The sequence below is a fragment of the Leptinotarsa decemlineata genome, unplaced genomic scaffold (genome assembly GCF_025532065.1).
Source record: "Leptinotarsa decemlineata unplaced genomic scaffold, Ldec_3_MD MMD2_P_RNA_scaffold_2, whole genome shotgun sequence".
Taxonomy (NCBI): domain Eukaryota; kingdom Metazoa; phylum Arthropoda; class Insecta; order Coleoptera; family Chrysomelidae; genus Leptinotarsa; species Leptinotarsa decemlineata.
In genome coordinates, this window is record NW_027412529.1 from 17,208,898 (window position 1) to 17,235,708 (window position 26,811).

General features: G+C 33.8%; 1 protein-coding gene across 3 annotated transcripts in view; it reads left to right on the forward strand.

Moving 5' to 3' along the window:
- Positions 1-21,344, forward strand: part of LOC111504423 (Epidermal stripes and patches) — a 159,091-nt gene extending 137,747 nt beyond the window's left edge. For all 3 annotated transcript variants that reach the window (XM_074184381.1, XM_074184390.1, XM_074184396.1), the window contains exons 7-9: positions 11,630-11,932; positions 12,052-12,197; positions 17,945-21,344. In XM_074184381.1, coding sequence (XP_074040482.1) covers positions 11,630-11,932; positions 12,052-12,197; positions 17,945-18,313 — 818 coding nt within the window. In that variant the 3' untranslated portion in view covers positions 18,314-21,344. The remainder of the gene's footprint in view (positions 1-11,629; positions 11,933-12,051; positions 12,198-17,944) is intronic.
- Positions 21,345-26,811: the final 5,467 nt, after the last annotated feature.

Sequence of the window (26,811 nt, forward strand, 5' to 3'; positions counted from 1 at the left end):
GTCTTTGGTAGTAGACAGGAAGAAGAGGTATTGCCTTAATGGTTACCCGATTTTTCGCCCCTCATTTTTTTATACTATTACCTGGAAAGTAAAATCAGTATCTGAATATTTACCTGAAAAAATGTCGGAAATGCTTTGGAATATAAGATAACTTATGGAAAAAATCTTCAGAATTGTATGAACACAGATGTTGATCAGTTCAAACATTCCTTCAACTTAGTGAAAAGAAAGCATGTAACAAATGTTAATTCTCAAATGTGATTTTCAAAAATGTTTCAAGAGAAATTTCAAAATTCGAAGACTACTGTAAAGATAATTTGTTTGGTTTTCAAACGATATTTTACTCGACTCCTCATACTATTTGAAAATTAAGAGTAATGAACAAAATTACGAGGTGCTGGTTCTAAATCCACCAGCCCTGGTATTTCCGACATACATTTGTCCTTAAATATCATCCATAATAAGGAAGAAGACCATATATATCAGTCAAAAATTAATTTTTTTCTTGACCAACGAGTTGAATATACTAATATATACATAAATATACATGTTCCTTGATTTTGGAATATCAGAGCTGAAGCAGTTCATTGAATATGAATGATCCAATATTGAATATATAGAAAGTAAATTTTCTGAACACAGTAAATAAGAATTGACAGCTGGCATTTTCGAAAGCGTTCAGATATGGCAACTAATAAAGGACCTCAATTTTTTCAAGTTCATGAATGAACTTGACTGGAACTCGTTTGTATCAATTGCTCAAAGTTCATTGGGTAAACAGAAAACTGACAACCACCAAGAGCTAGTTAACAACAAGCCTGAAAACTCAAAAAATCTGATAGAGCTAAAGGGCACACTGGAATCATGAGGCAACAAATCAGAATTTCTCAGCACCAGAAATGTTTTGCCCTATGTGATCAATTCTATTTGGGCGTGGAAATAGCAAGGTGAAAATGTTGTCCCATTTCTGCCCAACCGAAACTTTTTTGCCAAAATGTTGACATAGTTTCTGATAACACTTTTTTTCATTTCTCGTTTAGCTACTCTGCATACAGGGATGGTAGCAATTGGAAAATTATAGTTGCTTGCAGTACGTTTCATTATCATTATTAATGGAAAACCGTTTGAAATTTCTTGAAGATGAGTGGATGTTTCTTCTGAGGAATGAACAAAGATCAATCAGTATATGAATCTGTTGAGTAGGGAGGTTGAGTATAAGCCCACAGCACTTACGCCACATGTGACCCATTGTACATCCTCCCGAGAAGTTGTCCATCATGTCCTTTCCAGGAAGGTGGACAGGTCACTGGGAGACATCTCCCTTAAATCGGCAGGTGTAGGCCAAGACTCGCCGAACACACACTCTCTTATTGACGATAACTCCGGAGACTTGCATAGGACATGCCTGATAGTCTCACCTTCCTGTTCACACATCCCGCATAGAGGTGTGTCCACTAGCCCTATATCATGAAGGTGTTTCCTTAGTTGACAGTGGCCAGTCAGATATCCTACTGTTGAGTGTAGATTTTCCATCCCATCTCTTTAGGGATGGAGCATGGGTGTGACGTTTGGCTAGTTTCACAATTGTCGAAGTCATCAGGCCGTAGTTACCACTGGGTTCTGCAATTCTTAGTCCAGTCGCTTCGCTGGCTGAAGAGTCGGCAATGCGATTAAATTTACTCCTGTCGTGCCGTTTAACACACCTCAGGATAATGTTATTATCTACCGAGGCTTTGGCTAAATCTTGATGACACTCTAGTACTAGCCCTGAGGTTACACGTTGTCTATTCGAGGCTAATAGGGCTTGTCTGCTGTCAGTGCAGATTGTTATGTTTTGGCCAGAAATTCTTTTTCTGGTTATTTCTTTTGTGGCGATTGAGATACCAGCCAGTTCTGTTTGGACCACACTGGTATTTTTCCCATTCCCCACTTGATCCTCAGGCTCAGCGATCTTTAGTACACCCTACATCTTGAGCCTTCTTCGGTTTTTGAGTCTGTATATATGCGTCTGTATATATGCGTATTGCGTTTGTAGCATCTGACTCTGTATTCTATTTTATTTGTATTTTGTAGGGTTTATTGAACACAAACCTGGGTTCAATTGCATCACTGGTTGCTTGCAACACAGATTGCGCAGTAAGCGCATAGGCCCAGCCTCAATTGACCCAAGATCAATCAGTAAAGAAACTGCTGAAGTGTAAACTACTAGAGGGCAAATTGAAAATTTAACCTCGAAAAATTACTTCCTTATAGCTATAAACCACTGAAGGGTCCAATTTGTCAGTAGCTTGTTGTATTCAGAAATTTCGTCTATAAATTGAATTACCAGTGGAGATAGTAAAAAAAGTATAATCCTATACTTAGCTTCCTTCAGATGGTCAAAGTTTTGGAACACTGACTTTTCCGTTATCAAAATCCAATAAATTTACCATTGAAGAACCCCCAATCACAAACGTCAAAAGAATCGCATGTTAAGATATCACAGTCGATAGTCCACATGAAAAAAATACAGCATATTTCTTTGAGTTTGAAAAATCTGCATGCATCGTATCAGCAACTAACACATGTATTTCAACCAACTTGGTGTGTAGAAATTTATTTTTTTCTATTGATCATTCAATTTATAGGACAATAGCAGGTATACAAGTTACAGACTGAGTAAACTATTATGTGGTTTTTCTTACCCAGTAACTTTTTTGAGTGAAATTTTGAGTTTGGACTTTATTACACTTGAGCAGATTCTGTATCGATAAAGATTTGTGTATTTTCCAGATTGTGCAAAGATATAAACCAATAAAAAAGAAATAAAAACTAATATAACTATTGTTTATGAACTCCAATTTGCATCACGAATTTGTCTCCCTTCTTATGGAAACACCCCCGTATCTTCCGTAATATTCGAGGTGGAACGATGAAACTCTCAGGACTGATGTTCATGTTTTGATGTCAAAACAAAAAAAAATTGCCCGCAGTGGGATATATATATATATATATATATATATATATATATATATATATATATATATATATATATATATATATATATATATATCAACAAACTTCTAAACACGTAACAGCACACCTTGATAATGACAAATGAGATTTTGTCGAAACGTTGGTGAAATTAGAGATAATATCACATACACGGATGCATATATATATATATATCATATATATATATATATATATATATATATATATATATATATATATATGATGTGTTGTTTTTCCGGGTGTTCATCCGTTGTGTACTATTCGATAGTCGACGTTTCGCCATCATCTCAGATGGCATTATCAAGACGAGTTACTGCTTCGCTTCGAGAGGTGTAAGCGAAGCGAAGCAGTAACTCGTCTTGATAATGCCATCTGAGATGATGGCGAAACGTCGACTATCGAATAGTACACAACGGATGAACACCCGGAAAAACAACACATCATATTCTACCATCCGTGAAAACCTACATTGTAATATATATATATATATATATATATATATATATATATATATATATATATATATATATATATATATATATATATATATATATATATATATATATATATATATATATATATATATATATATATATATATATATATATATATATATATATATATATCATCATCATCATCAGGGATGCTACAATAAGGATAAAAAACAGTCATATTTATAAAATAATGATTCAAGCCAACTTACAGTGTATGTGAGGTTATGTGTACACTGTAACTTGGCTTGAATTATTATTTTATAAATATGACTGTTTTTTATTCTTATTGTAGCATAATAAAGATTATCGAAAGCTTGGAATCTGTGTTATAAGAGTACACTAAATTTTTGGCCTGCTGCATACCCAAATATTGTTTTCACTTATTTTCTGACTAGTCAGCAAAAAGACTACTTTTTTCTATATATATATATATATATATATATATATATATATATATATATATATATATATATATATATATATATATATATATATATATATATATATATATATATATACAACGTATATATATACAAAGTACAACGTAGAGTACTTTCTTGGACAGTGTTAGACACTCAGGCACTCGCGTCGTAACTAATACTAGCCTAGAATCTTGCCTCGGTTCATTAAATAGGGATGAAAACACATTTGTCTTGTGCAATAAACACAATCTGAGAAGCACCCTGTCATTGAAATTATCATATCTATGATATACCATATCCAGGAATATACCATAAATTAATGTACTTTAGCCTGCTATAAATCATCTATTCATCTAGGTTCACGGTCATTGGTAACACGCTCATCCAATATTAATGATTTAATGATAGAGTGGAAAATTTCAGACACTGAATTCTGTGATTTATGCGAATTCAACGATAACTATAAATGGGAGTAATAATGATGTATTGTCATCAGGATCATCTGATGAAAACATTGCGAATATTCACGTTCTAGACTAAATTTGCTCATTTTAAAGTGTTATAGACTGCATAGTGGTAGTGAAGCGAATATTCACATTCTCGTCTTCGAATTACAATATAATTTTTCATATTTGCTTTCAAAATTCAATGCAAAATAAACGTTGGGAAAATGCATGAGTAGATTATGTAAATATTAGGAGATTGAAACAAAATTAAATAATTTCTCAACATTTGTTTACATTTCTGTTTGAAAATCTGTGGATTACTGTAATTCAACTTGAGTTCACAATTATAACTGCAATCAGCTTTTACATATTATGTGTTGAATTGTATGATATTAAACTAAATCTGATCAGCTTGTCAATTTCATTGATGATGCAAGTGACAAATGTGAGATTGCGACGCGAATGCAAGTCACCTGTCAAATTTCAGCCATATATATATAGATATCGCCAGATTTCAAAACTGCTAACATCTGCATTCGGAAATATTGATGGTGAATATTTATGTTCATGAATGAAAACTGGTATCAGTAACATCTTTATTAGATGGGTACACTTTCCTCGAGTTGACCGGAACATATCGAACCTTCTAAGAAATTATATGTTTCACATGAAATATTTTTGCCACATATTTTTCATCAATCGTTTGTGGATGATCAATCCATTTCAATAAAGAATTAGCATTGATACCTTCTCGATTATTATATTGGTTATTGATGGATATGTAATAACTGAATAGCGTTTCGCAAGGCTTCCAAACAAAATCCTTCTTGTAGCCTATACCTCAAAAAGCAAGAGAAATCCTTTAATCGAAGGTCAAGAAATAACCTTGATTTTCAAATTTGGCCTGGTCTAGGAAGGTTCAGTAAACTAAATTTGATGCTATGGTTTTCTAGACGACAACTTTTTAGTTTTTTCTCTGAGATAACAAGAAAAACAAATTTTGTGGGTTCTCCACACACAAAAATTGAACTCCGCCCATTACTTTCAATCAATGTTATATGGCTCAAAATTATGTTTTATTGGAGTTGATAAATATGATTATTATTATTATTCACATTGTACATTAACGGTTTATTGAAAAACCAGAAATACAGAATATGTTGCTTTGCTAATGACAGCAAACTTTTTTTTCATATGTAGATATCTTCAAAACCAAGAAAAATGCTTATATCTTAACGAATATCTGCTGCTAAGTAGTCAACAATTTTTCGATATAATTGAATAAAGGACACTGGTTGCGTTCAATGGATCTTACTATTGCAGTATCTGCGGTATCTCCAGCAAAAAAGTCAAGCATCTCTGATAACAATGTTATCTTGTTTCTCAATCCTGTGTCGTGAAAAATACCGATTCATCAAGTTAGATAACGAAGTAACACTGTCCTGTATTGAAATATAAAATACCTTCCATTTCAACAAAGTTGAAAACCAACAATTGCACTGGGAGAGAAGACAGCAAATATTGAAACAAACAAAACAAAAGAAAGTGTTCCCCATGAATCACTGTTTTTTTCTTAAATGTTGACGCAGAATAGTGAAAAAACATACCAATAGATAAGGCAGGAATTCGAAAATGAATATATTATGATAACGAGATAATAAACCTCACTTATTTACTTTGTAGTAAATGTTGAAGAGGTTGCAAAAACGTATGTGAATTTCTGGAACTTCAACTAGCGTTTCCTAATATGACTAATAACCAGTCCGTGCAAAGCTTATTGTTGAATCCTCTGAAAATGGAACTTTCCAGGTGATGATCGATTGCATTGACAAGCATACGCCAAACTAACTGACTGTTATAGGAAAACAAGTATAGCTGAGGCACCAGTTAATTTAATAATAACACTGATGATCTTCAAACATGATTCAACCTCTGACGGAAGCACCAAACTCTTACGAAGGTTCGAAATAGATGAACACTTCAATCTAACAGATCACAATTATAATCTTCATGCAGTCAATGTTCACTGTGGTCCCGGCGTTGAATCTGGTCATTATTACGTCTTGGTCAGAGACGAAACGAACTGGTTTAATTTGACGATAGTCGTATTACTAAGTGTTCTGGCGATGTATTGAATTCATTGGAGCCTCTGGAGACACCCTACATTCTGTTTTGTAAGAGAGAGGATATTGGCAGATCAAAGTCTTCAAATGATGTGGTACTGCAGGTTTTTCCGGGTTTTACTGCAGCTGAAAAAGCGCCACTGGAATCAATGAAGTCGCCCCGGAGCACCAATTAATTTTGTTGTTGTTTTATAATTTCATGATTTGTATTTTGGAAGTGTTGTAATGTTAGATCATATGGCTTGATTGATAACAGAAAGCCATTTGAATAATTGATAAGGATGACTATACATATTTCGTTGGACTTGACGAAAAAATAAGATTTATGAAAAACAAAACATACAAATATTCGGGAAATACATATTTCCAAGCAGGAATTCAATGTTGAAGTGAAAGTATTCACCGAACCAAACTTTTTAGCTCACTTAAGAAAAAGCAAGAATGCACTGCCAATCTTCAATCTTTATATTTCAAAAGTGTCTACAGAATTTAGAAAATATCGTTTACGTATTTAATGATGATAAAAATAATATACCTACCCAGAAGTCACTTACTCTACTAATGTAGAAGTTGATTATCGACATATTGATGCTAATATTGAGCTATTAGGTAACAGGGTACAAGAAAAAGCTAAAACCAATTGAATTACTAAGACCAACAATCAAATGGAGAAGAATGAAAACAACATTTTCCAAAATCTACCAGAAATATTCAAAAATATATAATAGTCAATTTGATTACAGGGATAGAGGTAGTTGAAAAGTAACAATACTTTTTCAGCATTAATTTCCTACTAGTATATTAGTAGTTTTCAAAACATTTCAGATTCAATAATCAGTAATATATTTATCAATAGGAGCGTGTGGATCGAGCGGCGAAACAAGAAATTCAAATAGTGGAAATAAATTAAGTGTTAGTTGCTGAGTGTTGTAAATAAATTAGTTCATGGTTAGTGAAATATTTTTGGAAATAAATTTGAGTAAGACAGTTGATTCATTTGTCACAATATTTTAGAAAAATAACCATAATATACTAGTGAAAACGATACGAAACATCATTTAGGGGTAGAGTGATATTATTATAAATTAAATATGAATCATATTTTTCTAATATTCAACCCATCTATACAGGACTTTTCATGATGAACGTTAATTAGCCGTTTCTGGCAAACTATTCAACGGATCAACCTGAAAATTCCACAGTATAGTATGCATAAGTCAATATGACCTACCCGCCTAAAATATTTTAGACGTAGCGGCGTTGTCGCTTCTACTACAAAGTAGCGGCTTCTTTGATTTTTCAAATGGAACACCCCGTATATGAATTTCACTAGTTCGGACTTCCATTGTCTACTATATAAAATGATTTGAAATCCCTGAAACAACGAAAAAGAATAATTAAAAATGAATAGCTGAAAATAACAATTATATTAGGCAAAATAAACCTGAAATGAAATAATAGTGAAATAAACTACAAGTAAAAATAGAAAAATTGAATAAATAAAAACAAAATAAAAATAAAGAAATGAAAGACGATTGTCATCACCCGAAGACGATTGTAGATACTAACAATCGAAACGTCGTGAACTAACGTGACTTGGAATCTCTACACTTTTTATTTTTATTTTCTTTTTTCATTCCTTTATTTTTATTTTGTTTTTATTTATTCAATTGTTCTATTTTTACTTGTAGTTAATTTCACTATTATTTCATTTCAGGTTTATTTTGCTTAATATAATTGTTATTTTCAGCTATTCATTTTCAATTATTCTTTTTTGTTGTTTCAGGGATTTCAAATCATTTTATATAGTAGACAATGTAAGTCCGAACTAGTGAAATTCATCATGAAACATTGTCAATCACCTTCAAATACCCCGTATATAATATCATATTATGATTCATTATCACTTTGTCAACAAATTCATATACTATTTCCCTATACCTATCTATTACCGTTTAGAAGATATAAATTAATTTCGATATTTTTTATACCAAACATGAACTTTTATAAATGCTGATAATCTTGTACTCTCTCGTACTAAAACGATCAAATTTGAAATGGATTGGAGTGATACTATGAGGATCTTCACTCCGAGTCATATTTTCAAAAATCTTCAAAAAGTCTTCAAAAAATGCAGATACTATGATCTCATGAAAAAATGAGTGAAACTCAATTTTTTCAAATGAAACACCCTGTATAATTCAACATTTTTGAGCTCTACTTCCAATTTTAGATTAACTTTGTTCAGATAATACAATTTCTATTTTGAACCGTTTTCGAGATAAACTGTTTCAAACGGAAATTGACACGGTATTCTTGTTCATCACTCATTTTTGTAAAACAGATTTCGTTTGATGTTTCTCAATCAGTACAGATAATACAATAAAAAGATAATTATTAAAATACTCCTCAACCATTGAATGAAACGCTGAAACACGAACTGAAAATAATAAACCCATAAATTAATGAGTTAATTTAATCGTCAGTGTATTTCAGAATATGTTCAAACATATATCCACCTCTACTTAAACAAACATGTAATCTCTTCAAAAGATTGTCATGTGTAGCGCTTTTGATCAAAATGGAGCCAAACTATTGAAAGCAGTTGTAACTCTCGATTTCATATCTTCCATTGTTGTTATTGGAGTAGAGTAAACCATATTTTTAATGAAACCCCACACGAAATAATCTAATGGATTGCCATCTGGTATTCTAGGTGGCCAACGAAAAGGTCCATTATTACCAATCCATCTGTCTTCGAAGATTTCGGTTAAAGCTTCGCTGACTGATTGAGAATTATGGGGTGAAGCACCATCCATTTGGTACCATACACGTTCTCTTCTTAGTCTATTATTTAAAATCATTTGAATTCCATTCCTCAGTAAATCTTCATATTTTGATGCATTCAAATTATCATCTTAAAACTCGATATAAAAAATTGACTCATTCTTTATGGCACAAAATACATTGAATCGCCATCTTTCTTGAAAACCCCTTTGGCGAACAACATGGGGATTTTCTGGCGCCCAATAATGACTGTTGTGTCTATTGAAAACTCCATTTTTTGTGAACGTGGCCTCATCTGTCCATATGATATTGTCAAGGAAATGTTCATCCTCTTGAGTCTTGACAAGTAACCATTCAAAGAATTCCACTCTACGAGGTGAATCAGTCTCTTTCAAATGTTGGACACAGTAGAACTTATAGGGATGCCATTTATGCTTATTAAGAATTCGACAAATTGTCACGTAGGGTATACCTATCTCCCTTTCAGCCTCGTGCAGAGAAGCATTTGGAAATGCATGAAAGTATCCCAAAACTGTTATACCATTATCATCATCATCCACTTTAGTCTTCTTACGAATGATTTTTGGACGGAAGGTTCCATTCAACCTACAGTTTTTTAGTAGTCGATTTATCACATTATTATTCGGCTTCGGAAGTTGTGGATATCTTTCATGAAATACTCGACATGTTCTACTTGCAATTCTATTGCACTCACCATGAATTATTAATAAATTCAAGAAATCTTCATTACTGTACCCTAATCTTGACATTATTCTATTATAATTGGTAGCTATCACAATCAGTCAAAACCACCAATGAAAGTCTGACGTTGAATAATTGGTTCATTTATTTTTCCAAAGCACACTATTAAAAAATATTAATGTGTACTGTTGTACGTTAGAGACCAATACCTCAATGTATACAAATTGTAACTTTTTCTAAGATAGGTACATACCAATTTCGAATTTACTGATCTGAGACAGTTAGAAAACTGGATCAAAAAGAAATATTACTAAGTATGAAAAAAATGTTGAATATCCAAAATAGGTGATGAATTCAAAAAAACGAGCAAGAAAATCACGTCAGTTTCCGTTTGAAACAGTTCATCTCGAAAACGGTTCAAAATAGAAATAGTATTATCTGAACAAAGTTGACTTAAAATTGGATGTAGAGCTCAGAAATGTTGAAATATACAGGGTGTTCCATTTGAAAAAATTGAGTTCCACTCATTTTTTCATGAGATCAAAGTATCTGCATTTGTTGAAGACCCTGTATGAGGCAAATGAAAATATGACTCGGAGTGAAGATCCTCATAGTATCACTCCACTCCATTTCAAATTTGATCGTTTCAGTGCAAGAGAGTTCAAGATTATCAGCATTTATAAAAGTTCATGTTTGGTAAAAAAAATATCGAAATTTATTTATATATTCTAAACGGTAATAGATAGGTATAGGGAAATAGTATATAAATTTGTTGACAAAGTGATAATGAATGATAATATGATATTATATACGAAGTGTTCCATTTGAAAAATCAAAGAAGCCGCTACTTTATAGTAGAAGCGACAACGCCGCTTCGTCTGAAATATTTTAGGCGTGTAGGTCATATTGACTTATGCATACTGTGGAATTTTCAGGTTGATCCGTTGAATAGTTTGCCAGAAACGGCTAATTAACGCTCATCATGAAAAGTCCTGTAAAGATGGGTTGAATATTAGAAAAATATGATTCATATTTAATTTATAATAATATCACTCCACCCCTGAATGATGTTTCGTATCGTTTTCACTAGTATATTATGGTTATTTTTCGAAGAATAATGTTTTGTTGACTTTTTCTCAAAGCAAGTATGGTTGAAAAAGAAATGTTGTTCATAGTATATTCAAATAAAACTCGTTTCACAGAGTTACTCGATAAGATATCAGAAAAACGAAATATCATCATTCTGCATCGGCCCCTCATAATTGCGAGCTTTTATCCCATTGAACTTATTTGGGGTCAAGTGAAGGGCTTCGTTGCAAGAAAAAACACGACGTTCAAAATAATAGATGACAAAAAACTCTTCATAGAGCTCTTGAAAAATGTCGTTTCCGAAAAATGTCGATTCCGAAAAAAGTTATAAAATGTTATAAAAGAAAATTACCATTGATTTGACAAAATTGTAGAACCTCCAATCACAACATTCGACGAAGATTCATCGGTTTCATCTGATAATAACACACCATAATTTTTGCTTATACCTGATATCTTCTTGAATGAGTATACCTATTCATTATTGTGTGAATATTTCAAATTGGAATGTTGTAACAATAATAATTGTATGTCAGTTCGAAATTCATTACATTCGAAATATTCCATTTCAGCTAATGGTAAAATGGTCGATGCCACCCAAGAATTTTTAGCCATAGGCATCTGCAACATGTTCAACTCCTTCGTCCAGGCATTTCCTTCTACGGGATCACTTTCCAGGAGTGCTGTCAGTAATTCCAGTGGGGTACGAACTCCCCTTGGTGGGCTCTACACTAGTATCCTGGTAGTAACAGCATTGCTTTTCTTCACTCCATACTTCTATTTCATTCCAAAAGCTACCCTAGCAGGAATTATTATAGCAGCGGTTATATTCATGGTTGAGGTTAAGGTTGTCAGACCTATGTGGAGGACGAAAAGTGAGTAATACTTCCTCAGAATTAGAATTTCAGACAAAAATTAGGGAGATTCAATTGAATGTGGAAATTCCAAATGAAAATCCAGTTTTCAAAAATATAATTCCAGTTATCTTTTTCAGAACTTGACTTGATGCTGGCTCTAATCACATTCATAGCCTGCCTCGTACTTGCTTTAGAGATTGGAATATTAGTTGGAATTGGAATCAATTTGCTATTCATACTGTACCACGCTGCGAGGCCCAAAATAACTGTTGAACGTTTAACGGTGAGTATTTGAAACTTCCGATGTTTCAGCTTCAAAATACTTGACTGTCTGAGGTCTCGATCTACCTATCCCCCTGATGATCTCATCTGGTCACCCTCTACTGATCTTCGCTATTTTGTCGATCTCGCTAAGGTCTAAATCCGTCTACTCCTGAGCCAAGAGTAACAGTATATGGGCTCTTGACTGTATAGAATACCGTTCGTTTGGTTTTAGCAGTTTCATTTTCGTATTTGAACATTTGATTAGCACCACTGAAGTTGAAGCTGATGAAACAACGCTGTCTGGTGTCGGATCATAACTGTTTGTTTTTTGGGATTTGGTTGGGCTTTTTGAAATTCATGGATTGTGTTTCTTGTCAATCCAATAGATGGCTTCTTCGTAATGTGGGATATCATCATCTTCACTTACTCAAGCGTTTCGTTTGAAGACGGTTGAGCCCAGAAATCATCAGTGATTCAGTCTAGCATCGCATATAACGGCTCAAACCATAGCGCTATAATGTTTTGTCTAACCTTTCTCAAAATTTATGGATATCTCTTCATGCATTCTAGTATGAGTAGATGTACCTACATGCTTCTGTCGATCTCGTCGTCTTCATAAGAAAAAATGTTCTTGTCTTATTATGTTCGTCTTATTACCTCCACAAATGCCCTACCAGCTTTTCAACAGTGGAGACGGGAGTGGGTATAAAGAAAGAAGGAAGGAGTAAATTAATTTGCGAATCTTTTATTGATGAAATTTATGGGAAAGAGAGCGTCGTTCAAATATAGAGAAATACAGTTTTTTTTTAACAATAATAGAATGTAAAGAAAAATTGTAACGAAGATTGTCAGTTCTAACTTTCGTGACCAATCTACAAATTTTGATTTATTCACATGGAAAAATAAATTATGTTAAGATGAAGGATACTGTCTAATTCGACGGATGAATTATCTACCCTCTAGTATGCATACCATCGGTTTACAGTTGTTTAAAGGTAGCAAAGGTTTTAAAATTTCAATACAATATACTAAACTAATATAATCGAAAGTAAGTGAAAGTAGGTACTCTTCAGCTAGATGAAGTGGGTTACGCAGTAACGCTGACAGTTTTAGTAGTGTTACTTCTGTGATGCCAATACGTCCCGTTCAGACCAAAATGAACGATTAAAAGGAATAATATTACCTTCTTTGAGACATGAGGCTTAAAATCACCCGCTCTTATGTCGCTACTAACAATGGTGAGTCATCTAGGAGTCCAAGAAGTGGAGATTCGCCAACCGCTATTCTCAAAGTTGGGAAGATTTTAAGGGCGTTATCAGTTAGCAACGAACAGGCAAATGGAAAATGAAGGCCTAAAAATTCATACATGTCTGAACATAATTTCTTGCAAGCAAGAAGGTCGTATCAATAAAACACAAAATATTTGTTCATACCTGAGATAGAGTATGGCCTTTGAGATGTTCGAGTTCTTCGACAAAGTAAACTTCAATTTGAAAGTTTCGAGTAATTCCTACATGAATCCTACGACAGTAGATAATTGATTATCTCCCTTGAGATAAATCAATTGTCGATTCAGGAATACTTTGAAATCTTCTTTCAAATCCGCAAAACTGCGATGTTCTTCCCGTGTCTGGTCCAAAACCAAGAAAATGTCAAAATGTCAAATGTCGAATGCCAAATGCCAAATGCCAAATGTCGAAATGACATGAACTGTCATAAAAGACATGAATTATTTGTAGAAAAAAACGATATTTTGTAAATAAACTTTGTGAATCTGCCGATTCCAGCAAAAATACGAAGACTCGTTTCATATTCCTGACATATACAGAGTCATAATAAATCGTAATACGAAATAAATTATTTTTGTTATATTTTAAGTAAACTATGAACTATGTGGAATTTTATAGACTTCCCCTATCTCCATTATGAAATCTACTGGGGGTTTACTAAAAATTGAGGTAGTGATTTTGAAACCGTAACAGTCTTTATTCACTCGAAGTTGTCCTTCACGGACCCTTGAGCATCACTAATGAGACCTATGACGGGTCGAAACAGCACTATTTGTTGAATAATCACAAATGTTTGTTTTTGGACCCAGACTCTGCGGCGATACTGAAGTTTTGAATTGCAACTGATCGCCTTATTCAGCCTTGTAATTCGAAAACAAATCAGGTCAGAAATGCATTCGGATTTCGGCTTAGCACTACTTATGGGGCTCATAAATAGTCTTTGGGCTTCGATTTCGTCTAGTTTCTTTGCAATATCAAACTACAGTGGAAGACAAGATCCAAAATCCAAAAATCCCTTTTTGAAAAATCAAAATATCACATCTACATTTCATTGTTCATCACCTGAAGGGTGAGGGTTTCCTCTCCGATACGGACGCGCCCTCGCGGCCCCACTGAAAGGAGGCGATGTAGAAAGACCCCCGCGATGTTAGCGGGTTGCATTCACTGGGAAATGTAGACGTTGTTCCTCTGTATTATTCGTGTGCCTCCTGCATAAGCCTATGCACACCGTTTCATTTAATCGATGTTGAGGTCGTTCAAAGATCGTCACCGCTATGGTTGTCAGAATTGGCCAGATACTCCTGTAAAAAGTTCATAAAAAAACAGGACAGAACTATAGATACGAGCTTTCAATGCTAGTTTTTTCATGAACTCATAAGTGGTCTTCAACACGACGTTCGTGAAAGATTTCCAAGGACTGATATATCAGGTCACCGTGTCCGCGTGGCTAATTATGGTGAGATCTAATAGCCGTGACTTCACTAGTCAGCGGGCTTTTGGGAAGAAACCACTTGAAGTGTTTATAAGCTAGCCGTCTGATAAAATCGGTGATCGGCTCGATTTACGCTATGTCTCGCAAACGCCTAAATGAAACGTATCAGTCACTATAAGTTATGATACCAATGCCAATGAATTGAGAAACTTATATCCCATCAGAAATTCCAGCGCTTTTCTAGGATAATTCCAAGGTATTTCGCGCTTTTCTGTTCATTCACAGATTTCCTTTGAATTGACAATTTTCTGAAGATTTCCGCCTCTGTGAATTTCTTCGTGAAATTGACGAGTTCAGTCTTTGACGGATTTATCTTTATCTTACTCCTCTCCATGGTACGACTAACCTATCCATTTAAATTTGCAGCTTTCTTGTTGCCACTTCTCTAGAGTATGAATGCGCATATACCGCGGTGTCGTCCGCGTATATGCCTACATTTTGGGAAGTCGTACGTATAGAGAGAGTATAAAGTGTGAGACCCCTGCGGAACACCTGCTTTCAATGAAAATTCTGTAAAGAGAGCTTGATGTATTCTAATTATGAATTTCCGGTTGACGAGATAATAATCTAAGATTCTAATCATGTATAAGGGCATGTGTGCCATCCACATTTTCGCAATAAATCCTTCTGTTCATATGGTGTCAAATGCCGTACGGATGACAAGAAGGACGATGCCTGTATTTTTCTTCTGGTGAAAGGCCTCCATTATCCCGTGAACCAGCGGTCCAGCTGCAAGGTCGTGTTGCGACCTCGCCTGAATTAATGACGAAAGCTAAATGTTCCTCTTGAAATAAAAGTTGATAAAATACAATGAAAGCAATATCGAGTTGAAAATCAATTCATTCCAGTTCATAATCTGGTAGTACAAACCATGGTAGTACAAACCAACAAAGTAATTCCGCAATTTCTGCGACCATTGAGAGTCTGAAAAAAATATAATAAACTCCCCAAATCCAACTCAAACAACTTTATGAGTTCTACCATTTTCTACATTGTGATAGTGGGACCTGATATGTTAGCAGTATACTAAATCGTAGAACTAACAATAATCTTCAATAGAACAGAAATATAAGGCCAGTAGCTGATGTAAACTTGAGAACTCTTTCATTTTCAGCGTAGTTACTGATTCCAACGGACCGCAACGAAAGTTTGAAATTGAGTAGTTTGATTATATTGCGCAGATTTTCACGGCCATGGTCTAACAAATAATATGCTCTTTTCGGTCTGCAGTTTTTGTGCCCGACATTTCTTTTGCATATTCATCGAACACTATCAAAATATATGTCTGTGATCTACTTCACTGAGAACCTCAAACTGAAAATGGTTCTGACGTGTTCGAATATATAATAGGACTAGTAGTCCGACGCCCGACTATTTATATCATTTGTGCCCAAAAATGTCATCCTTACTGATATATCCGGCTGATATATCTCCATATATAATGGGAACTTATTATTGTTGTATGTCCCTCTCTTGTTCCATGACACATTTTCGAATGTCATGACTTGACGAATCATTTATGCTTGTGAAAATGAGGAATTACCTAATGAAAGAGATATCGTGTGCTGAGATTCTCCAGGGAATCTTTTCAAATAGGAGTATTGTTAAGACAATGAGGAATTTGTGCAGTGTCAATGGTTTTTGTATCATCAAAGTGTTCTGTCATTAGAGAGGGCACCACTGATTCATATACCACAAGCTTATGTTCATAAACTCTGATGGACATTTGTTTGTGCCACATATTTTGTATCAGATTCAGTAATGGGTTTTAAATTCTTTTAAATATTGCAGAATTGCAGAATTGCTGGTTTACTGAAATATTTAAACATTGTATGTATGGTATCTCCCTAATTTCACCTTATCAGTGATTGAATGGTTCTTGATAAACAGTGGGTGCGAAGAAATTGTTTAATTTTTTTGATAGGCACAAGAAAGGGAAAGTATTTTTTCGATGGAGTTCTGAATTTGATGTGGAGTGGATGGATCTAATAAATTGATATTGGTGGCTTTTTTAGTTTCTAGGATTTCTCTGATCTGTCAGATTTGCAAAAAATTCATTGGAACTGAATACTCGAAAATAGAGTTGGAAAAGTGTGGCGGATGCTTTTATAATTTTGGAATGATCTAGGTAATGAACTGTTCATTAATACAGTAGCTTTCAGAAACACTCTAATTTTCAGGAGAAATTCTATAATTCGGTTTCGATATATGAACCGATTTTGTTTATTGTTGTTTATGAATTGTTTTGCAGCAAATATGTAAAATAAATTTGAACATTCAATGAAACTTTGCTGCTTGCATAATTTGATCTCGCTGAATTATTGTAAATATTTTTTTCGAGTTACTTATTGTCTGAATATCCATTGGTAATGAAGATTTCGATGGTGAAGAATACCAACTTATATCGAGGTACTGAGTGAAACGATTTCATTCAAATATGTTGCATTGCATTGATACTTGGTGTATTTAGTGGGTGTCGAATATCTTCAAAAAATGAGATTTCAAGAATTCATATCCAAATTATTGTTTCGTTATCCCATTTCCAATTCATTTAATGGAAATGAACGTCTCAAAATTTCCTCCTGAGTTCAACAAATGATTGATTGATTGTTGCATAGGCATCTAACAAGATTAGCGCAAAATCTTACTATCATCGGATCCTTCCAGAGTTGCCAGTTTGATGTGAATCCATATCAAATAGATATTCGATTGGCAGAGATATCAATTATAATTTGTACTTTCGTTGGTCAAGGGTATTTGATACGATCATCTGGATCTGAAATTTTCCCTCAATGCCTGCCATGAATACAATATTATGTATTTGTATGTAACTGAGCAATAAAAACACCATAATGGACTGGTATGTCATGAAAATATTTCTGTTGTGTTCACCAAAAAAGTGGTGGAAATAATATATAATATCGGTAAACATATTTAAATCACAAAATTGACGAGTGAAATTAACACTTCACCTCTTTGTTTCAGTCCAAAGGCGGCGTCGAATACCTCATGCTCACTCCTGACAGATGCCTAATCTTCCCCTCTGTCGACTATGTCCGCAACCTAGTCACGAAACACAGCATTCGACAGGCCCTTCCAGTCGTCATAGACTGCTCCCACATATACGGCGCTGACTACACTGCTGCCACTGTCATTGAAATTTTGTCCCAAGATTTCTCCGCGAGACTCCAGCCACTATTCTTCTACAACCTGAAACCGTCTGTTTGTACTGTTTTCGAAGGTTTATCTCCCAAGGATTTCGTCGTTTATTACAACGAAGATGATATCGATATTCTGTTGAAGAAACGTTCCTATGCGAAAAAGGAATTGGAAAGCGTCAGCGGACAAGGATAGTTTCTATTTCTCTAAATGATACAGCAGAGTTCATAAGGTTCTTCGGTAGAAGTCGTAATATCAAGTTTTATTATTATTTACATTCCGAATTAACGTTTCGTTTATTATTTGTTGATAACGACTTTTGAACCTTGTACTGGATCGTGATATGAAATATAACCGTTAACCAATATTTTTGCCAAGATACTTCCGAACTTGATAAGACAGACATTAGTGTTTCAATCTACTTCAACTTTCTGTCAGTTTTAATGGTTCTTCGTGTAGAAGTAAAAAACATAAAAAATCCTGTCCAACTGATGTGCGTTATCAAATGCAAAAGACTTTTTTATACGAATGCGTTAGTCGACAGAAAACTTTTTGCTGAAGAGGTGCATATAACATTTTTGTCGACGTCATCAATTGCAGCAACTATGAATTAGTTATACTCTTTTCATAAATGCTGGTATGAGTTCCGTCAAGTTGCAACTTTGTATTGAAAATAGAAAACCTTCATTTTTAACCTTATATTCACGACATCAATTCAAAACTTATACTGTTTCTGTTTTTGTAAGTACTACTTCAATTAAGTTAATATTAGTGTCAGTTTCGTCATTTTTTTGTATTTATTTATTTGGATAACATTATTGTGTCGAGAGCAATATATTGAATGATGTTGAAGTATTGGATGAGAGTAATTTGTATTCAAAAAGAAGTATTTTTACTTAGCTTTTTTTCATTTTGTAATGTACAAGCTCCCAATCAGAATCGATGCGGCAATCGCCATACTGAAGTTTTCATTGTGAGATAATCGAGGTCGAGGATTATTATTCAATTATAATTTGAACAACCATTATATCAAAAAATAGGCATATCAGTGGTTCCCAAGCTACAGAGGAACGTGAACTTTAAAAAGGAATGTTCCAAATATTCTAAGAGAGTTATTATATCATCTGTATTATAATGAAGAAGTTAATTTTTATATTCTCCAGGTGCTTATGTTCAGTCACAGATGGAATAAGAATTGTATGTACAATATATCACAATATCTCAGAGACTTTTGGATTACTATCAAATTGAAAATCGAATCAAAATGTGTTCTAGGTAATATTGCCAAACTTTCTCAAGAAATATTATATATATTTTCATTTAGTATTTTTTTATGAATTGTTTACTCCCACCAATTTTGATGTGTATACTGAGTTTGTTATCTTTTTTCAATATCATCTTCAATCCCTCTGAAATTGAATAGGTGAATAGGTATTTATCATCAAACTCACTGTTTCTATTTCACTTCATTTCTTTCATATATTATTTATGAATCCACGAATATAAACAATCAATATGGAATAATATTTATTTTTCAGAATAGAACTACGAAAACATGTGATTATACATAAAACGTTCCCAAAAAATTTTCAGTTCACCCAAAATATAGGTTCATAATATCATTTGCATATGAAGATTCATAATCATTCATAATGAATACTTTTCTCACAAAACACAATGTTTCATTTTCCATAAGTTCATGAAATAGTTTCTCAATTGATTTTATTATCGACTCGGTTATGATGGTGTACCATTATCTCTTTGTACTTAAGAATATTCATTCATCATTTAGGTTCCAAATCAATTCAGCAATGAGATGTGAATCAGTTTGAATTCACTTCTTGATTTTTTTTAAGTTAACATCTCATACTTTCATAGAGTTTTGTTTTAGAAGATTCATGTAAATTTTGTAGATCCTTCATATTCTTCTATACTCGCTAGGCAAATTTGAGAAAGTATTCCATGTACCATGGACCGTACAAATTTCCTGATATCAAGGCATAGGTTCGAATACATAGAACAAAGATTAGAAATGTAGTCTTTCAACATTATAGTTTTCCATAAGAAATGTCATCTTGATTTCCATATTCGGATATCATCAGAATTTTAAAAAATTGGAATTTTGGGTAGGTGCATATTGAACGGTTCAAAAATCATTCCAAAAAGTATATCGAAAATTCGAGCAATTTTCAATAACCATTCAATAATTTTTGATATTATTGTTGGCCTAACCCATTATATTACTGACTGCTTCAGGAAAGCCCAATCTCTAAAATATGACACACTGTACCTATGTTAACTGGGTATTTGAACAAAACATATACATATTCACACTGAAAAACGATTTGAGAAAAGTCTCATAAATAAATTATTATGCATCAAAAATATCAATACTTTCGATACTTAATTGTATATGGATCTTGTCTGAGATATTGTGTTACATTCATATTTCACATACGTTGTGCCTTTTATTTCTCTCAAATCCATCTCAAAGCATGTGACAGATATCATTACTAAATTTATACAGTTAAATTCATGCCAAATATTCACAAAAATACCTCATTTGTTGAAAAATCAGAGAGTGAGAGTGAAATATTTTTTCAATGCTCGCCCAATTTTGCAGATTACCAGGGTACAGAAGGATATCAAATTCATAATTACAAATATTCTTCCAAAAAAAACAACTGATGAATGTCTCGCGATAAGTCAGGGAACATTTTCTTGATACGTTCAGTACCAAATCTGATTGATTTCTATTTCTTTTGTAACATAATCAGTTGAATTATGAATATTTCAACATGAATCGATTGTAATTTAAATATAACTCACACGACCTGTTCACCTACAATCAGTCATCGAAGTAATGTAGTTTATTAACAAACAAAAATTATGTTTGGGACATTCATAAAATACAAGTTTCAACCGAAAAATCGAAAACACTGGAGTAGCAAATGAATTAGAACTACCATTCAGAACAGAAATATGGAGTACTGTGAAAGATGTAACTCGCTCAACTTCCCAACATGGCTAAAGTACTTGGGTGTAGGGATAACACTTTGAATGAAAATTATATTTTCAAACTTTATACCACTGCTATTTATTTCCTCGTTAAATATAGAAACTACGTAATAGCCCGAATTGAATTTATTTATTATTATTTTAGGTATCCATATTTTTATTCGTAAGTAACTTCTAATGCTTCTATTGAGCCGTGATTATACGCTATTGGACACAGTAGATATTTAGATAAGTAAGCTAAGATTCCTCATCCTGACCCTGGTATTATTTAGGTTAAGTTGTATGAATGAACCATCCTCAAAATCATCTTCTGTCCTAATGTGAGTAGCTAGACTGTGATATTAAACTTTAAAAAAAATGGTGTTTTCATTATTGCATTCCTTCTAACCACTGTGATTCTGAAGAAATAACAATAATTCGCTCGATCAGAATTTGGATACAAACAAGTATGCACACATGAAAATCAACCATCCAAATTATTATCAACATTATACAAAAAAATTCCGGTAGAACCTGCAGACTGAGGCTGATTGCAAACATTTCTATTGGATTGTAGCTTCCAATGACTCACAGTACTGCGACCTATTAAGTCTTGTACATAATCCTAGTCTACTCGGTACCCAGAATACATTTCTGTATTTTAGATAATCCCCATTATCAGTTTCCTAGGGCAACAATGCCTCCAAGCCATATGAACTAATTTTTTTGCCAATTACTATTTCATGAAACGAGTGTCTAAGACATTTGCAAAATTGACAACCATTATAAATAATTATAATTTGTATCTTTTATAAATTTATCAATTTATTTGTACACTTATTACATATTAAATAATATTTATGTCAGTTTATGATGTAAATAAATAATGCATACCGTCAAGTTACCTCAAATTCTACAAATGTACTCAAAAGTTATATGTAAAAACCACTTCTATCACTCACAATCACAATGAATTATCTTCAAATTAATTTTTGATGAATATCATTCATCACTATACAGTGTGGTCCACTAAGTCTGCAACAAATGGGAAACTTTTTTATTATCGATTTCTCAGAAAATTTTATTCTTGACAAAAGGTGGTGCATGTTCCAAAACTATACCAAGTGTACCTGAAATGACTTTATAACAAACACCATACAGGATAGGGCCAAAAAATATAAAGTTCGTTATAGAGTAACGAAAAAATATAGATATATGTTGAAGAGAAAAGTTGCTCAGAATTGAAAGTAATGTTCAGATACGAAGTCATGGCCTGCTATCCGAATTTTTTTTCTTTTGGAAAATTTTGAATTACCCCCGTATGATACATATTTTTACTATTTTGATTTAATATGTATTTGAAGTTGCCACAATCAAATCAGTTTGGAGTATTTTTCATCAAATTAAAGTGTATTCGTAAAATTTACTTGGATTTGTATTTTTTTAGTTGACCGTCAACTTCATATTTGTTGCAACGATATTTAACAGAACTCTAGAATAAAAAAAATACTCTCTTTAACGAGGCAAATAATTTACTAACTAAATGTTCATATGAATAAACTGTCACTAAAGTATAGAATTTCTTTTATTCTGACAACAATGCCTCAACCAGAACAGATATTAAAAAACAATCCAAAATCTATCGCGGATAGCCATGAACAAAAAACACATGCCCCCTAAAACAATACTGTAGTTTGATAGTGTGGCTTCTTAAAAATTGCCTGTAAAACGTTTTCATATTTGTCCTTAATTAAAAATGCCTCGCCCAGTATTATTAACGTTAACTGAAAAGGCAGAATTAGTTTTAATCTGTGGTGATGGTTATAAACAATGCGCGAACCTGCAAATATTTTCAACGAGCGGCATCCAGACAAACAAATTTGCTATTCAAGTGTAAGTAGAATTTTGAAGAATTTCAAACAGACCGGCTCACTAGAATATAAACATAATACGGAGCGTACGAAACCTGTATGCACAGAAGAAAACCAGCTTGACGTACTTCAAGCAGTAGTAGAAAATCCTAGAAGGTCCACCCAAGAAATTAGTGATTATACCGGCATAAAAAAACATCTGTGAAGCGTATCCTCAAGAAACATAAGTATGATGCTTACAAACCTACATTCATTTGTATATTTCAAGAAATGAGATATGATTTTTCCATGTGGATTCAGGGTGAAATAGAAGAACAACGAGATTTTCATCGATGTATTCTGTTTAGAGATGAATCTACTTTTACAACAAATGGGGTTCTATCATCACAAAATTGCAGATGGTGGTCAGATGTCAAACCAAATTTTATTATTGACAACAAAAATCAATAGTATCAGAAAACAAACGTTTGGTGTGGTATATCAAATGATAAATTGTTTGAAGGTGATTGACAATGTTTCATGATGAATTTCACTAGTTCGGACTTCCATTGTCTACTATATAAAATGATTTGAAATCCCTGAAACAAATAAAAAAGAAGAATTGAAAATGAATAGCTGAAAATAACAATTATATTAACCAAAATGAACCTGAAATGAAATAATAGTGGAATAAAATACAAGTAAAAATTGAACAATTGAATAAATCAAAATAAAGAAATGAAAAAAGAAAATAAAAATAAAAAGTGGAGAGATTCCAAGTCACGTTAGTTCACGACGTTTCGATTGTTAGTATCTACAATCGTCTTCGGGTGATGATTGGACTGATTCCTCCGAGAGATGACTATTTATAGGTCGTTCGAGTAGTTTCACTTATCCCCGCTTTCCATTTTCCGCTTCACTGGTTCCGTGGGAGATGACCCTTTTGGCGGAAGTTGGCCATTTTTTGCTCGATGATGGGTTTCCATATGTTGCGTATTTCTACACTGGCTTGGCTGAATACGTTGTTGGACAACATGTATGCGGCTTCCTTGAATTTTCTCCTAAACCAATGTTCCTCTCTGTGCAAGATCTCAGCTTGGGACCACTCGATGTTGTGTTGATGTATCCAAATATGGTCTGCTATTCCATTGGCCATTGAATGTTCGCATTGCCGAGCACAAGAAACACACACAGCGAGGGGAAACCAGCAAATCAGAAATAGCAGAGCATGTTTGGACCCATCAATGGTCCAAAGAGGAACATTGGTTTAGGAGAAAATTCAAGGAAGCCGCATACATGTTGTCCAACAACGTATTCAGCCAAGCCAGCGTAGAAATACGCAACATATGGAAACCCATCATCAAGCGAAAAATGGCCAACTTCCGCCAAAAGGGTCATCTCCCACGGAACCAGTGAAGCGGAAAATGGAAAGCGGGGATAAGTGAAAGTACTCGAAAGACCTATAAATAGTCATCTCTCGGAGGAATCAGTCCAGTTATCACCCGAAGACGATTGTAGATACTAACAATCGAAACGTCGTGAACTAACGTGACTTGGAATCTCTCCACTTCTTACTTTTATTTTCTTTTTTCATTTCTTTATTTTGATTTATTCAATTGTTCTATTTTTACTTGTATTTTATTTCACTGTTATTTCATTTCAGGTTTATTTTGGTTAATATAATTGTTATTTTCAGCTATTCATTTTCAATTCTTCTTTTTTATTTGTTTCAGGGATTTCAAATCATTTTATATAATAGACAATGGAAGTCCGAACTAGTGAAATGATAAATTACTAGGTCCGTTTTTTTTTCGCGAGAATTTGAATGGTGACAGGTACTTGAATTTTTTGGAAACTGAAATAGGAGAGTATTTGGATGATATGGTATTAGAAGAACGGCAAAATTTATGGTTCCAACATAACGGATGTCCTGTCTATTCTACTTAAAATGTTTCTCAGTGGCTGAACAGGACATTTCGTAATAAATGGTTGGGACGAAATACCGATCCTCGATGGCCTCCTCGTTCTCCAGACCTTACACCTCTAGATTATTTTTATGGGGATATTTAAAACAAAAATTTTACAGAGATCGCCCCACAAATGATGTTTATGAGCTTGAAACTTCAATACGAGTTCATTGCTAATGTGTTGCGATCTACATTTAACAAATTTTATGAGCGAACAATTAGATGCATCGAAAGAGAAAGTGGACATACAGAGATGCTTCGATAATTTTTATTGTTATCACTTGTTAAGTTGTTAAGTTACCTACTGTATTTTTCTGTACTATCGCTTATTGGTTCTTTTTTGTTCATGGCTATCCGCGATAGATTTTGACAGTTTATTCATATGAACATTATACTTAGTAAAGTATTTGTCTCGTTAAAAAGAGTATTTGTTTTATTCTAGAGTTCTGTTAAATATCATTGCAACAAACATGAAGTTGACGGTCATCTAAAAAATACAAATCCAAGTAAATTTTACAAATACACTTCAATTTGATAAAAAATACCCCAAACTGATTTGATTGTAGCTACTTCAAATACATATTGAATCAAAATAGTAAAAATATGTATCATACAGGGGTAAATCAAAATTTTCCAAAAGAAAAAAAAAATCGAATAGCAGGTCATAACTTCATATCTGAACATAACTTTCAATTCTAAGCAACTTTTCTCTTCAACATATTCCTATATTTTTTGAAATAAGGGGACTTTACTCCTGAACGAACTTTATATTTTTTGGCCTATCCTGTATGGTGTTTGTCATAAAGCCATTTCAGGTACACTTGGTATAGTTTTGGAACATGCACCACCTCTTATCAGGAATACAATTTTCTGAGAAATCGATAATAAAAAAGTTTTCCATTTGTTGCACACTTAGTGGACCATACTGTGTATTATTTACATTTATTCGAACTGATACAAAACACGTGTTTTAAGTTCAAAAACACTTGGATGAATATCGTGAATACGGTTGCCAGTTATCACGCAAACATACGTAGATGTCTTTACTTTTACTCTGTCGCTAACTTTTTTGAAAAGTTGAAATGTTGACTAGCTGATTTCAGGGACTTTCCGATCGCGACAGCAGACAGTTGTACCGATAACGACTGTCCTCAAAGATAGCACAAAAATAAAGGCAAGTTTGAAAACTGAAAGACATTTTGAAGGACTGACGGCCCCCTACGCCAGTAGGGGGCAAGATCGTCATTGTGATAATACATGTGTTATTTGTGAAAGAAATATTGAGAGGACTGGCAGCCCCTTAGTAAAAAAATGAAGTGTTTTTATAAAAGAAAAAGTGAATGAGAAAACTGAGGTTGGCAGCATTACCTTGAGCAAGGCATTTGCGCCCGGACGAAGCTTCTGTTCACTATGGCTAGGAGTCTAGCCATATGCGCTCCACTGAGAAGTAACGGCAATATAAATTAAAGCAGAAGAAGCCAACTTCAAGGGTGTCACTTTTCCGTAACAAAAGAAGTATAACTTCAAAAATTAACCTTGTCGCCCACTTGTCCGGCACAGCACAGCACGGCCCGTCCCTACAAAATACGTATAGGATTGGAACAATGAAAATGGACAACTGGTCACTAGCCCGGCATGGTACAGCCAAAAGCGTCCGCCGCCGGAAAGGATTCCAGCTCTCCCATCCTGTCCGGCAAATAACGTTACGTGCTGTGACGGAGTGGACAAGTGAGCGCATCGCCGGCCAGCGCTTGCCAGCATCAACTTGTCCAAACCTGCCTAGGAAGTTTCAGTCTCTCTGTTTTGCTATTCCGTCAGTTGACAGCACGATTTCAGACGGTACCTATGAAAATGAAATTCGGAGTCATTCGGATATACT